The 14350-nt window shown below is 43.8% G+C and overlaps 1 protein-coding gene across 5 annotated transcripts in view; it reads left to right on the top strand.

Annotated features, from left to right (window-relative positions):
• The window catches only part of pde10a (phosphodiesterase 10A), a 662262-nt gene that overhangs the window by 353107 nt on the left and 294805 nt on the right, over positions 1–14350 (top strand). For all 5 annotated transcript variants that reach the window (XM_070889659.1, XM_070889660.1, XM_070889658.1 and 2 more), the window contains one exon: positions 6220–6278. In XM_070889659.1, coding sequence (XP_070745760.1) covers positions 6220–6278 — 59 coding nt within the window. The remainder of the gene's footprint in view (positions 1–6219; positions 6279–14350) is intronic.

Raw genomic sequence — 14350 nt, 5'->3', positions numbered from 1 at the left:
GCCACAGATGTGATTCCAGCATGGTATGTTGCCTCCTTGGTGCCAGGATCAAAGATGCCACTGAGCGGCTGCAGATCATACTGAAGGGGGAAGATGAACAGCTACAGGTCGTGGTCCATATTGGTACCAACGACATAGGTAGAAAAAGAGATGAGATCCTGCAGGCAGATTTTAGGGAGCTAGGAAAGAGATGAAAAAAAAAGGATCTCAAAGGTAGTAATCTTTGGATTACTTCCTGTGGCACGATGTAGTGAGTATAGAAATAGGAGGATAGAGTAGATGAATGCGTGGCTCGAGAGATGGTGTAGGAGGGAGGGCTTCAAATTCTTGGGACATATCAACCTGTCCTGGGGGAAGTGGGATCTGTACAGGCCGGATGGGTTGTACCTCAACAGAGCCGGAACCAATGTCCTCGCGGTGGGGGGGGGGGAGGGGGGAGGTGGAGGTTGTTGGGGGGGGGGGGGGGGTTAAATTAATTTGGCAAGGGGATGTGCACCAGGATGTAGCATTAAAAAGGGGAAATAAAGCGCTCAAGGAATTGAGAGAGGCAGAGAGCACGAGAGTAAGAAATAGTAAAGTATTAGGTGGGGTCAGACTAAGAGAGAATACAACAAGGTCTAAGACAGGTAAATAAGGGTGATGAGCTGCAGGTGCAAATAGCTACATAGGAATATGATGCTGTGGTGATAACGGACACCTGGCTCAAAAAAGGGCAGGAATGGGTTTTAAATATTCCTGGATATGGGATGTTCAGGTAAGATAGGGAAGGAAAGAAAGGAGATGGTGTGGCAGTATTGGTTAAGGAGAATGTTGCAGTGCTGGAGAGAGAGGATGTCCTGGAGGAGTCAAGGACAGTATCCATTTGGTATGAGTTAAGAAATAATAAAGATGCCATTACATTACTAGATGTATTCTATAGGCCACCAACTAGAGGGGAAGATATAGAGGAGCAAATTTGCAGGGAAATTACAGCAACGTTCAAGATCTATATAGTAATAATGGAGGACATCAATTATTCTAATATTGACTGGGATAGTAATAGCGCAAAGGGCAGAGATGGGGAAAAATTTCTGAAGTGTGTTCTGGAGAATTTTCTTGATCTGTATGTTTCCGACCCAACGAGGAAGGAGGCATTGCTGGATCTTGTTCTGGGGAATGAGGTGAGTCAAGTGGAGCAAGTGTCAATAGAGGAATGTTTAGGGAACAGTGATCATAGTATCATAAGGTTTAGATTAGCTATGGAAAATGACAGGGAGCAATCTAGAGTAAAAGTACTTAATTGGAGGAAGGCAGATTTCAGTGGGTTGAGAACAGATCTAGCCCGAGTAAATTGGGATCAAAGATTGGCATGGAAAACTGCAATCAAACAATGGGCTGCCTTTAAAGAGGATACAGTCGAGGTATATTCCCACGAGGGGGAAAGGTAGAGCAATTAAAGCCTGAGCTCCCTGAATAACAAAAGAGATAGAGAGTAAGGTGAAGCAGCAAAAGAGCACGTATGATAGATGTCAGGTTGAGAATATGTGAGAATCAGGCTGAATATAGAAAGTTCAGCGGGGAAGTGAAAAAGAAAATAAGAGTGGCAAAGAGAGAGAATGTGAATAGATTAGCAGCTAACATAAAATGTAATTCAAAACATAGAAGACATAGACAGGCTGATAAAATGGACGGACACGTGGCAGATTAAATTTAATGCAGAAAAGTGCTATGTGATGCATTTTGGTGGGAAGATCGAGGAGAGGCAATATAAACTAAAGGATACAATTGTAAGGGGTGTGCATGAACAGAGAGATCATGGGGTATATGTGCACAAATCGTTGAAGGTAGCAGGCCAGGTTGAGAAAGCGGTTAAAAAAGCATACTAGACTTCATAAATAGAGGCATAGAGTACAAAAACAAGGAAGTTATGATGAATCTTTATAAAACACTGGTTCGGCCTCGACTGGAGTATTGTATCCAATTCTGAGCACCACACTTTTGAAAGGATGCGAAGGCCTTAGAGAGGGTGCAGGAAAGGTTGACGAGAATGATTGAGGGGCTTCAGTTACATGGATAGACTGGAGAAGCTGGGGTTGTTCTCCTTAGAGCAGAGAAAGTTGAGAGGAGTTTTGATAGAGGTATTCAAAATCATGAGGGATGTAGACAGAGTAGATGGAGAAAAACTGTTCCCATTGGCAGAAGGGTCAAAACCAGAGGATACTCAAGGTAATTGACAAAAGAACCAAAGGCGACTCAAGGAAAACTTTTTATGCAGTGAGTGGTTAGCATCTGGAATGCACTGCCGGAAAGGGTGGTGGAGGCAGACTCAATTGCGGCTTTCAAAAAGCAGTTAGAGATGAACCCTAAATAAAAAAGTTTGCAGGACTACGGGGAAGGGCGGGGGAGTCGGACTGGCTGAAGTGCTCTTGCAGAAAGTCATCACGGGCCAAATGGCCTCCCTCTATGCTGTAACCATTCTATGGCCTAGAAATTGGGTATTACCCCGTTTGGGGCCGGTAACACTCGGGAGGCGCGAGACTTTGCGCAGGCACAGTTGTCTTTCCTCTCGTGATAAAATCGGGTGACCGCCCCCGGAAGGAAGTGAAGCGCTACATCAAGCGCTCCACTTCTTGCTGGGGTGGTAATGGGGCTACTGTGTACGAGAGGCTCTTCCTTCAATTAAAGGGAAGTGTCCAAGCTGCATACTCTGCTAAAGAAGAATAACGTAACAAATAGGAGCAGGAGTAGGCCATCTGGCCCCTCGAGCCTGCTCCACCATTCAATATCATGGCTGATCTGATCTTGGTCTCAACTCCACTTCACTGCCTGCTCCCCATAACACTTGACTCCCTTATCGTTCAAAAATCTGTCTATATCTCCATTTTAAATATATTCAATAACCCAGCCTCCACAACTCTCTGGGGCAGAGAATTCCATAGATTCACAACCCTTTGAGAAGAAATTCCTCCTCATTTCCGTTTTAAATGGGCGACCTCTTATTCTGAAACTATGCCCCCAAGTTCTAGCTTCTCCACGATGGGAAACATCCTCTCTGTCAAGCCGTCTTAGAATCTTATATGTTTCAATAAGATCATCTCTCATTCTTTTGAACTCCAATGAGTATAGGCCCAACCTGCTCAACCTTTCTTCAAAAGGCAATCCCTTCATCTCAGGAATCAACCTTCGTGAACCGTCTCTGAACTGCCTCCAATGCAAGTATAATCCTCCTTAAATAATGGGACCAAACTGTACGCAGTACTCCAGGTGTGGTCTCACCAACGCCTTGTATAGTTGTTGCAACACTTTCCTACTTTTATATTCCATCCTCCTTGCAATAAAGACCAACATTCCATTTGCCTTCCTAATTACTTGCTGTACCTGCATGTTAACTTTTTGTGTTTCATGTTCAAGGACCCCCAGATCCCCCTCTGCCGCAGCATTTTGTAATCTCTCCCCATTTAAATAATAATTTGCTCTTTTATTTTTCCTTCCAAAGTGGATAACCTCACATTTTCCCACATTATACTCCATCTGGCAAATTGTTGCCCACTCACTTAGCCTATCTAAATCCCTTTGCAGATTCTTTGCGTCCTCCTCACAACTTGCTTTCCCACCTATCTATGGCCCCAAGTTTCCACACGCGGCAAAACAGGTGCCCCTCCGAGCTGGGCACCCGTTTTTCGCGCCAAAAACGGTGCCTGAAAAAAAAAAAGGGCTATTCTCGAGTGCTTTGCAGCTCGATGTCAGCTTGGCGCGGTGCCCAGGGGGCGGAGCCTACCACTTGCGCCGATTTTGTAAGTAGGAGGGGGCGGGTACCATTTAAATGAGTTTTTTTCGTGCCGGGAACCCTGCGCGTGCGCGTTGGAGCGTTCGTGCACGCGCAGTGTGAAGGAAACATTGGCACTCGGCCATTTTTGTAGTTCTTTGTAGCTGTTCAATTTTTAAAATTTTTTAATAAAACCACATTGCCCTTCCATGATCAGCACTGAGGCTTCTTGCAGCAGTGAGAAGGCTGCAGGAAGCCTCAGAAGTTGAGGCAGCCGTTTCCCGATGGGCCCGACCGACGGCAGGGGGACCTCCACCCCCCCCCCCCCCCCCCCCCGCCGTCGGGAATGGCTGCCTCAACTTCTGAGGCTTCCTGCAGCCTTTTCACTGCCTCCCCCCCGCTGCCGTCGGTCGGGCCCTCACTGCCTACTGCCTCCTCCTCTCTCCCCCTCCCACCCCCGGCCGTCGGGAACGGCTGCCTCCATACCGCTGCCGTCGGTCGGGCCCTCACTGCCTCCTCCCCCCCTGCCGTCGGGAACGGCTGCCTCAACTTGTGAGGCTTCCTGCAGCCTTCTCCCTGCCTGAAGCACTTTCACACAGGTAGGAACATGGTTTATTTAATCTTTTCTTTGCTTATAAATTTTTATTCAGGTTGGAATTATTTATTGTAGAATGTAATGACTTCCCTCCCCTCCCCCCCCACCTCGTTCCTGACGCCTAATTTGTAACCTGCGCCTGATTTTTTAATGTGTAGACAAGGTTTTTTCAGGCCTACAAAAATCTTCACTTGCTCCATTCTAAGTTAGTTTGGAGTACGTTTTCACTGTGGAAACTTTCAAATCAGGTGTCAGTGGCCGGACACGCCCCCTTTTGGAAAAAAAAATTCTGTTCCAAAGTGAAACTGTTCTACATGACTAGAACTGCAGAAAACTTAAATGTGGAGAATTTTGATTTCTAAGATACTCCGTTCTCCACCAGTTGCTCCTAAAAAATCAGGAGCAAATCATGTGGAAACTTGGGGCCTTTGTATCATCAGCAAATTTGGCTACATTACACTCAATCCCTTCATCCAAGTCATTAATATAGATAGTAAATAGTTGAAGCCCCAGCAGTTACAGTTTGTCAACCTGAAAATGACCCATTTATCTGACTCTCTGTTTTCTGTTAGTTAGCCAATCCTCTATCCATGCTAATATATTACCCCAACCCCGTGAGCTCTTGCCTTGTGCAGTAACCTTTTATGTGGCACCTTATCGAATGCCTTCTGGAAATCCAAATACACCACATCCACTGGTTCTTCCCCCTTATCCACCTTGCTCGTTACATCCTCAAAGAACTCCAGCAAATTTTTCAAATATGATTTCCCTTTCTGACTCTGCTTGGGTGTAATATGATTTTCTAAACGTCCTGCTACTACTTCCTTAATAATGGACTCCAGTATTTTACCAATGACAGATGTTAGACGAACTAGTCTATGGTTTCCTGCTTTCTGTCTCCCTGCTTTCTTAAAGAGGCGTGTTACATTTCTGCTTTTCAAACCCACTGGGACCTCTCCAGAATCCAGGGAATTTTGGTAGATTACAACCAATGCATCCATTATCTCGGCAGCCACTTCTTTTAAGACCCTAGGATGCAGGCCATCAGGTCCAGGGGACTTGTCCACCATTAGTCTCATTAGTTTGCCTAGTACTTTTTCCTCTAGTGATAGTGATTGTTTTCATTTCCCCCCCCCCTACCAATAGCCCTTTGATTATCAATTATTGGGATGCTTTTAGTGTCTTCTACCATGAAGACCGATACAAAATATTTCGTCAAAATCTGTCATTTCCCTGTTTCCCATTATTAATGCCCCATTCTCATCCTCTAAGGGACCAATGTTTACTTTAGCTACTCGCTTCCTTTTTACATACCTGTAGAAGCTCTTACTGTCTGTTTTCATATTTCTTGCTAGTTTACTCTCATAACCTATCTTCCCTCTCTTTCAAATTTTTTTTGTTGGCCTTTTTCTGTTTTTTGGATGTTGAATCCAGAAGGCTCATCAAGTTCAACAATTTCAGCGCATACCCTTTCTCTCCCTCCCACCCATCATGTTTTTTTTCTCTTTGTCTCAAATGACAGCTGGTCATTACTCTGCCATTCAAACCCTATCCAACTTAACCTTTTTTTTAACTTCTGTCATTACCATTTCAATTCTGTTCATCATCCCTTTTATCTCTCTAATCTCTCCTACATTTCACCCTATCACAGACCTTCCCTTTTGTTCTTTCTTCCCCTTCCCCTTTCAGTGGTTAAGAATGTGCTCTTTTAGAACATTCGACAGTTCTGACGAAGGGTCGTCGACCTGAAACGTTAACTTTGTTTTTTTCTACACAGATGCTGCCTGACCCGCGGAGATTTCCAGCATTCTCTGTTTTTATTTCATTGGGGGCAAAAGCCCTTTTAAAATACTGCCCTGATATATGAAACTTTTTTCAGGTGTCCAAAGGTCTTGCCAAGCAGACTGAATTGAATGATTTTCTGCTAGATGTATCCAAGTAAGTGATTAATATTTTAATGCAATAATATATGACAAAGTAAAATATCCTTATTATTAAACATTGGTTTGGTTGTTGGTGCTGTATATTTTGTAAAGGTGGCAAATCGGAATTAGGCAACTGCAGACCTAACATCACAATCAGGTGAAGTAAACCATGGTTTCAGAAGGGAAAATGCCTGACACTTTGGCTTCATTGATGACATTACAAATGAAGTTAATAATGAAATTCCCAATGGCATAGTTTATTTGTACTGTTGGAAATCTTTTAGAGAACATTTCACGTGAAACTGTTGAAATAGAGCATGGGACAGGATGAAAAGTTGGTTTAAATTAGGAAACTGAGCACTAATAAATGGTATAGACCCCGATATTTTCAAGCAGGTGGGGAGCACAGTTACCAGGGAGGAAACCTGGGAACATGGAGGTCCTGCCGAATTAAACGGTAGGATCTCATCATTTTTTTTACTTAGCAGCCGACCAGATTGAGAGGCAGGTTGACTGCCGGGTGGGAAAGCCAATGTTAGAAGGCTGCAGTTTTGGACGGTCCCCGGCAACCAGGAAAGAGATAGAAGTCGGGGTGGGGGGGGTTGGACCAGTAATTGGGAGAGATTACAGGGCAGAACGTAAGGGGTCGGACCACCAATTGGGAGAGAGATATCATAGGGCAGAAGACTCAAGATCGCGGGCTTGGCATGAGGGTCGGCCAATCACAGTAGAAGATTTCCTTGTGGTCAGGGGTGAACATGCCTGCTCCTCCTGGCTTACAAACAGTAGTTTAAAAAGCACTTACCTGCTTGATCCGGCTGCTCACATCTCCATTCCTGGTAAACCTGGCTGCCTAGCATTAGTCTTCCAACCGCACTGTGGGTACCTGATTAAAATATTATAATGGGATGTTCTGCCTCTCCAAAATGAAACTTGGACATGCCATGCAAATTGCTGCTGTAAAATGGCGGCTTGCAAGTTACAAGTTATAAAATTCTTAACCCCTCCCCCCGGACCCTCTTCAGACTGTCATGGCCCCATAATGTCAGACTGGAATATATTGTTGAATTGAGGGCACTTGAACCTTTGTTTCTCATATTTGTCAAATTTGCTGATGACAAAAATTCGAGCTATAAAAACAGACATCTGCTAAATTATGGGTGTTGAAAATGTACTTCGATGGTAGCCTGGAGAGTTTATGATATGAGACGGGTGGAGTTCTGTGGGCTGAATGGTCACTTCTCATCCCAACCCTTCTTGTGAAGCATTCACTGATACTTTTATGACATGGTGAGGGACATTTGACTTTAAACAACCTGGCCGAAAATTGTAACTAAAGCTTATTGACTCATCAAATGAGAAACATACAGTTCCACCTGAAAGCATCACAAGATAAGATTTTAATCAAATTAAAGCTACTCTAAGGGCAAAAAATTATATATACTGACGTTTTCTGGGGTTTTATCAGACCTTTTGTCGTTAGGGAGGAGGAATGTCAAATATTAGATGTGACAAACATAGTGAGAGAGGAAATTTTAAGGGGTTTAGCATCTTTGAAAGTAGATAAATCGCCAGGCCCGGATGAAATGTATCCCACGCTGGAGGCTCTGACCATCATTTTCCAATCCTCCCTGGCTGCCGGAGTATTGCTAACGTTGACCATTGTTTAAAAAGGGAGAAAGGGATAGACCGAATAATTACAGGCCAGTCAGCCTAACCTCGGTGGTGGGCAAATTATGGAAAATATTAATCGTCATTTTGAAAGGCGCGGATTAATTAAGGACAGTCAGCATGGATTTGTTAAGGGAAGGTCGTGTCTGACTAACTTGTTTGAATTTTTTGAGGAGGTAACAAGGAGGGTCGATGAGGCTAGTGCATTTTCTGCCCTCTACATGGATTTTAGTAAGGCTTTTGACAATGTCCCACATGGTAGACTGGTCAGACGAGTAAAAGCCAATGGGATCTAAGGGAAAGTCGCAAGTTGGATCCAAAATTGGCTCAGTGACAGGAAGCAAAGGGTAATGATCGATGGGTGTTTTTGTGACTGGAAGGCTGTTTCCAGTGGAGCTCTGCAGAGTTCAGTACTAGGTCCCTTGCTTTTTGTGGTACATATCAATCATTTAGACTTCAATGTAGGAGGGACATGATTAAGAAGTTTGCAGATGATACAAAAATTGGCTGAGTGATTGATCATGAGGAAGAAAGCGATAGACTGCAGGAAGATATCAATGGACTGGTCAGGTGGGCATTAAGTGGCAAAGGGAATTTAATCCAGAGAAGTGTGAGGTAATGCATTTGGGGAGAGCTAACAAGGCAAGGGAGTACACATTAAATGGTAGGATATGAGAAGTGTAGAGGAACAGAGGGGTCTTCGAGTGTATGTCCACAGATCCCTGAAGGGAGCAGGACAGGTAGATAAGGTGGTTAACAAGGCCTACGGATACTTTCCTTTATTAGCTGAGGCATAGAATATAAGAGCAGGAAGATTATGCTTGAACTGCATAAAACACTAGGCCACAGTTAGACTATTGTGTACAGTTCTGATCACCACATTACAGGAAAGATGCGATTGCACTACAGAGAGCACAGAGGAGATTTATGAGGGTGTTGCCAGGACAGGAGAATTTTAGCTATGAGGAAAGATGGGATAGGTTGGGGTTGTTTTCTTTCTAGCAGAGGCTGAGGGGGGATTTAATTGAGGTGTATAAAAGCCTAGAATGTTGGAAGGACCTATTTACCTTAGCAGAGAGGTCAATAACCAGGGGGCATAAATTTAAAGTAATTGGTAGAAGGATTAGAGGGGAATTGAGGAGAATTTGTTTCACCCAGAGGGTGGTGGGAGTCTGCAACTTACTGCCTAAAAGATGGTAGAAGCAGAAACCCTCATCACGTTTATAAAGTACTTGGATGCACAAAGTTCTGTAACCTACAGGGCTACGAACCAAGGGCGGGAAAGTGGAATTAGACTGGATAAGCCTCTTTTAGCCGGCACAGACATGATAGGCAGAATGGCTCCTTCTGTGCCATAAATTTCTATGATTCTTTTAAGAATGGATAGCTAGCTGGCTGCAAGACAGAAAGCAGAGAGTCGGAGTAAAGCGTAGCCATTCAGAGTGGCAGAAGATGGGGCCCCACAAGGATCAGTGCTAGACCAATATTGTTCACAATTTGTATTAACGATTTATACTTTGGAATCAAAAACACAGTTTCTAAATTTGCGAATGACACCAAATCGGAGGAATAACCAATGCTGAGGTGGAGTGCACCAAATTACAAGACGACATAAATAAATTTGCAGAATGGGCATATAATTGGCAAATGAATTTCAACACTGATAAGTGTGAGGTATTACATTTGGTGAGAAAAATAAGGTCACATATTGCTAACATAAAGGGGAATTCAACAGTCTTCCATAGGCATATGAATTATAAATGTGTAATAAGTGGAGGGGTGGGGCCGATTATGGACCAAAAAAGGAGACCTACACATGGAGGCAAATGGCATGGCTGAGATAATAAATGAGTACTTTGCATCTGTCTTCACCAAGGAAGAAGATGCTGGCAAAGTAATAGTGAAAGAGGACGTAGTCAAGATACTGGATGAGATATAAATTGATAAAGAGGAGATACTAGAAAGGCTGTCTGCATTTAAAGTTGATAAGTCACCAGGACTGGATGGGATGCACCCTAGGATGCCGAGGGAAGTTAAGGAGGAAATCGCGGAGATACTGGCCATAATCTTCCAATCCTCCTTAGATATGTGGGTAGCCTTCAGAGGACTGGAGAATTGCAAATGTTACACCCTTGTTTAAAAAAGGGTGTAAGGATAAACCCAGCAACTACAGGGCAGTCAGTTTAACCTCAGTGGTTGGGAAACTTGTAGAAATGATAATCAGGGACTAAGTTAACAGTCATTTCGACGTGTGGATTAATTAAGGAAAGCCAGCATGGATTGTTAAAGGCAAATCGTGTTTAACTAACTTGATCGAGTTTTTTGATGAGGATTTCCAAAAGGCATTTGATATAGTGCCACATAATAGGCGTCCCAGCAAAGTTGAAGCCCATGGAATATCATCATCATAAAAGGGGCAGTGGCAGCATGAATACAAAATTGGCTAAGTGATAGGAAACAAAGTAGTGGTGAACAGTTATATTTTGGACTGGAGGAAGGTATACAGTGATGTTCCCCAGGGGTGGGTATGAAGACCACTGCTTTTCTGGATATATATTAATTACTTAGACTTGGGAGTACAGGGCACAATTAAAACATTTTCAGATGACACAAAACTTGGAAGACTTGTGAACAGTGAGGAGGATCGTGATAGACTTCAAAAAGACATAGACAGGCTGATGAAATGGTTGAACGCGTGGCAGATGAAATTTAACGCAGAAAAGTGTAAAGTGAAGTACTAACAGCAGGTATACTGTTGGACAGAATATTAATCAAGAAATAGTAGGAGCTTGTAACTAAGGTAATGCAACAATCGTGGGGAGCTTTAATCTTCATATAGACTGGACAAATCAAATTGGTCAAGGTAGTCAGGAAAACGATTTCATGGAATGCATTCGGGGCAGTTTCCTCGAACAAATCCGTCTTGGAACCAACCAGGGAACAGGCTATTTTCGATCTTGTATTGTGCAATGAGACAGAGTTAGAGTCCATTATTAAGGAAGCAGTAGCAGGACATTTGGAAAAACAAAATTCAGTCAGGCAAAGTCGACGTGCATTTATGAAAGGAAAGTCATAGAAACATGGAAAATAGGAGCAGTAGTAGGCCATTCAGCCCTTCAAGTCTGCACCGCCATTCAATATGATCATGGCTGATCCTCTATCTCAACACCATATTCCCGCTTTTTCCCCATACCCCTTGATGTCTTTTGTTTCTAGAAATCTATCTATCTCCCTCTTAAATATATTCAGTGACTTGGCCTCCACAGCCTTCTGTGGGAGAGAATTCCACAGGTTCACCATCCTCTGAGTGAAAAAAATTCTCCTCATCTCAGTCCTAAATGTCCTACCCCGTATCCTGAGACTGTGATCCCTTGTTCTAGACTTCCCAGCCAGGGGAAACATCCTCCCCGCATCCATTCTATCCAACCCAAACAGAATTTTATACGTTTCAATGAGATCCCCTCTCATTCTTCTAAACTCTAGTGAATACAGGCCTAGTCGACCCAATCTCTCCTCATACGACAGTCCTGCCATCCTAGGAATCAGTCTGGTGAACCTTCGCTGCACTCCCTCTATGGCAAGTATATCCTTTCTTAGGTAAGGAGACCAAAACTGCACACACTACTCCAGGTGCGGTCTCACCAAGGCCCTGTATAACTGTAGTAAGACATCCTTGCTCCTGTACTCAAGTCCTCTTGCAATGAAGGCCAACATACCATTTGCCTTCCTAACTGCTTGCTGCACCTGCATGTTTGCTTTCAATGACTGGTGTACAAGGACACCCAGGTCCCTCTGTACATCGACACTTCCCAAGCCACCACCATTTAAACAATACTTTGTCCTTATGTTTTTCCTACCAAAGTGGATAACTTCAAAGTTATCCACGTTATACTGCATCTGCCATGTGTTTTCCCACTCATTCAACCTATCTAAATCGAATTGCAGCGTCTTTACATCCTCCTCACAACTCACAATCCCACCTAGTTTAGTGTCATCAGCAAACTTGGAAATATTACATTTGGTTCCCTCATCCAAATCATTTATATATAGTGTGAATAGCTGGAGCCCAAGCACTGATCCCTGTGGTACCCCACTAGTCACTGCCCGCCACCCCGAAAAAGACCCGTTAATTCCTACTCTCTGTTTCCTGTCAGTTAACCAATTTTTAATCCATGCCAATACATTACCCCCAATCCCGTGTGCTTTAATTTTGCACACTAACCTCCAGCATGTTTGACAAATTTGCTGGAATTCTTTGAGGATGTAACAAACAGGGTGGATAAAGGGGAACCAGTGGATGTGGTGTATTTGAACATCCAGAAGGCATTTGACAAGGTGCCACATAGAAACATAGAAAATAGGTGCAGGAGTAGGCCATTCGGCCCTTCTAGCCTGCACCGCCATTCAATGAGTTCATGGCTGAACATGCAACTTCAGTACCCCCTTCCTGCTTTCTCGCCATACCCCTTGATCCCCCTAGTAGTAAGGACTTCATCTAACTCCCTTTTGAATATATTTAGTGAATTGGCCCCAACAACTTTCTATGGTAGAGAATTCCACAGGTTCACCACTCTCTGGGTGAAGAAGTTTCTCCTCATCTCGGTCCTAAATGGCTTACCCCTTATCCTTAGACTGTGACCCCTGGTTCTGGACTTCCCCAACATTGGGAACATTTTTCCTGCATCTAACCTGTCTAAACCCGTGAGAATTTTAAACATTTCTATGAGGTTCCCTCTCATTCTTCTGAACTCCAGTGAATACAAGATCAGTTGATCCAGTCTTTCTTGATATGTCAGTCCCACCATCCCGGAAATCACTCTGGTGAACCTTTGCTGCACTCCCTCAATAGCAAGAATGTCCTTCCTCAAGTTAGGAGACCAAAACTGTACACAATACTCCAGGTGTGGCCTCACCAAGGCCCTATGCAACTGTAGCAACACCTCCCTGCCCCTGTACTCAAATCCCCTTGCTTTCTTAACCGCCTGCTGTACCTGCATGCCAACCTTCAATGACTGATGTACCATGACACCCAGGTCTCGTTGCACCTCCCCTTTTCCTAATCTGTCACCATTCAGATAATAGTCTGTCTCTCTGTTTTTACCACCAAAGTGGATAACCTCACATTTATCCACATTATACTTCATCTGCCATGCATTTGCCCAATCACCTAACCTATCCAAGTCACTCTGCAGCCTCCTAGCATCCTCCTCGCAGCTCACACTGCCACCCAACTTAGTGTCATCTGCAAGTTTGGAGATACTACATTTTATCCCCTCGTCTAAATCATTAATGTACAGTGTAAACAGCTGGGGCCCCAGCACAGAACCTTGCGATACCCCAATAGTCACTGCTTGCCATTCTGAAAAGTACCCATTTACTCCTACTCTTTGCTTCCTGTCTGACAACCAGTTCTCAATCCATGTCAGCACACTACCCCCAATCCCATGTGCTTTAACTTTGCACATTAATCTCTTGTGTGGGATTTTGTCGAAAGCCTGCTGAAAATCCAAATATACCACATCAACTGGTTCTCCCTTGTCCACTCTACTGGAAACATCCTCAAAAAATTCCAGAAGATTTGTCAAGCATGATTTCCCTTTCACAAATCCATGCTGACTTGGACCTATCATGTCACCTCTTTCCAAATGCGCTGCTATGACATCCTTAATAATTGATTCCATCATTTTACCCACTACTGATGTCAGGCTGACCGATCTATAATTCCCTGTTTTCTCTCTCCCTCCTTTTTTAAAAAGTGAGGTTACATTGGCTACCCTCCACTCCATAGGAACTGATCCAGAGTCAATGGAATGTTGGAAAATGACTGTCAATGCATCCGCTATTTCCAAGGCCACCTCCTTAAGTACTCTGGGATGCAGTCCATCAGGCCCTGGGGATTTATCGGCCTTCAATCCCATCAATTTCCCCAACACAATTTCCCGACTAATAAGGATTTCCCTCAGTTCCTCCTCCTTACTAGACCCTCTGACCCCTTTTATATCCGGAAGATTGTTAGTGTCCTCCTTCGTGAATACCGAACCAAAGTACTTGTTCAATTGGTCCGCCATTTCTTTGTTCCCCGTTATGACTTCCCCTGATTCTGACGGCAGGGGACCTACGTTTGTCTTTACATACCTATAGAAACTTTTGCAATCCGTCTTAATGTTCCCTGCAAGCTTCTTCTCGTACTCCATTTTCCCTGCTCTAATCAAACCCTTTGTCCTCCTCTGCTGAGTTCTAAATTTCTCCCAGTCTCAGGGTTCGCTGCTATTTCTGGCCAATTTGTATGCCACTTCCTTGGCTTTAATACTATCCCTGATTTCCCTTGATAGCCACGGTTGAGCCATCTTCCCTTTTTTATTTTTATGTCAGACAGGAATGTACAATTGTTGTAGTTCATCCATGCGGTCTCTA

The sequence above is a fragment of the Pristiophorus japonicus genome, chromosome 9 (assembly GCF_044704955.1).
Source record: "Pristiophorus japonicus isolate sPriJap1 chromosome 9, sPriJap1.hap1, whole genome shotgun sequence".
Lineage (NCBI taxonomy): Eukaryota > Metazoa > Chordata > Chondrichthyes > Pristiophoridae > Pristiophorus > Pristiophorus japonicus.
The sequence above is the reverse complement of the archived record's forward strand: the minus strand, read 5'-3'. Positions and strand labels throughout refer to the sequence as shown.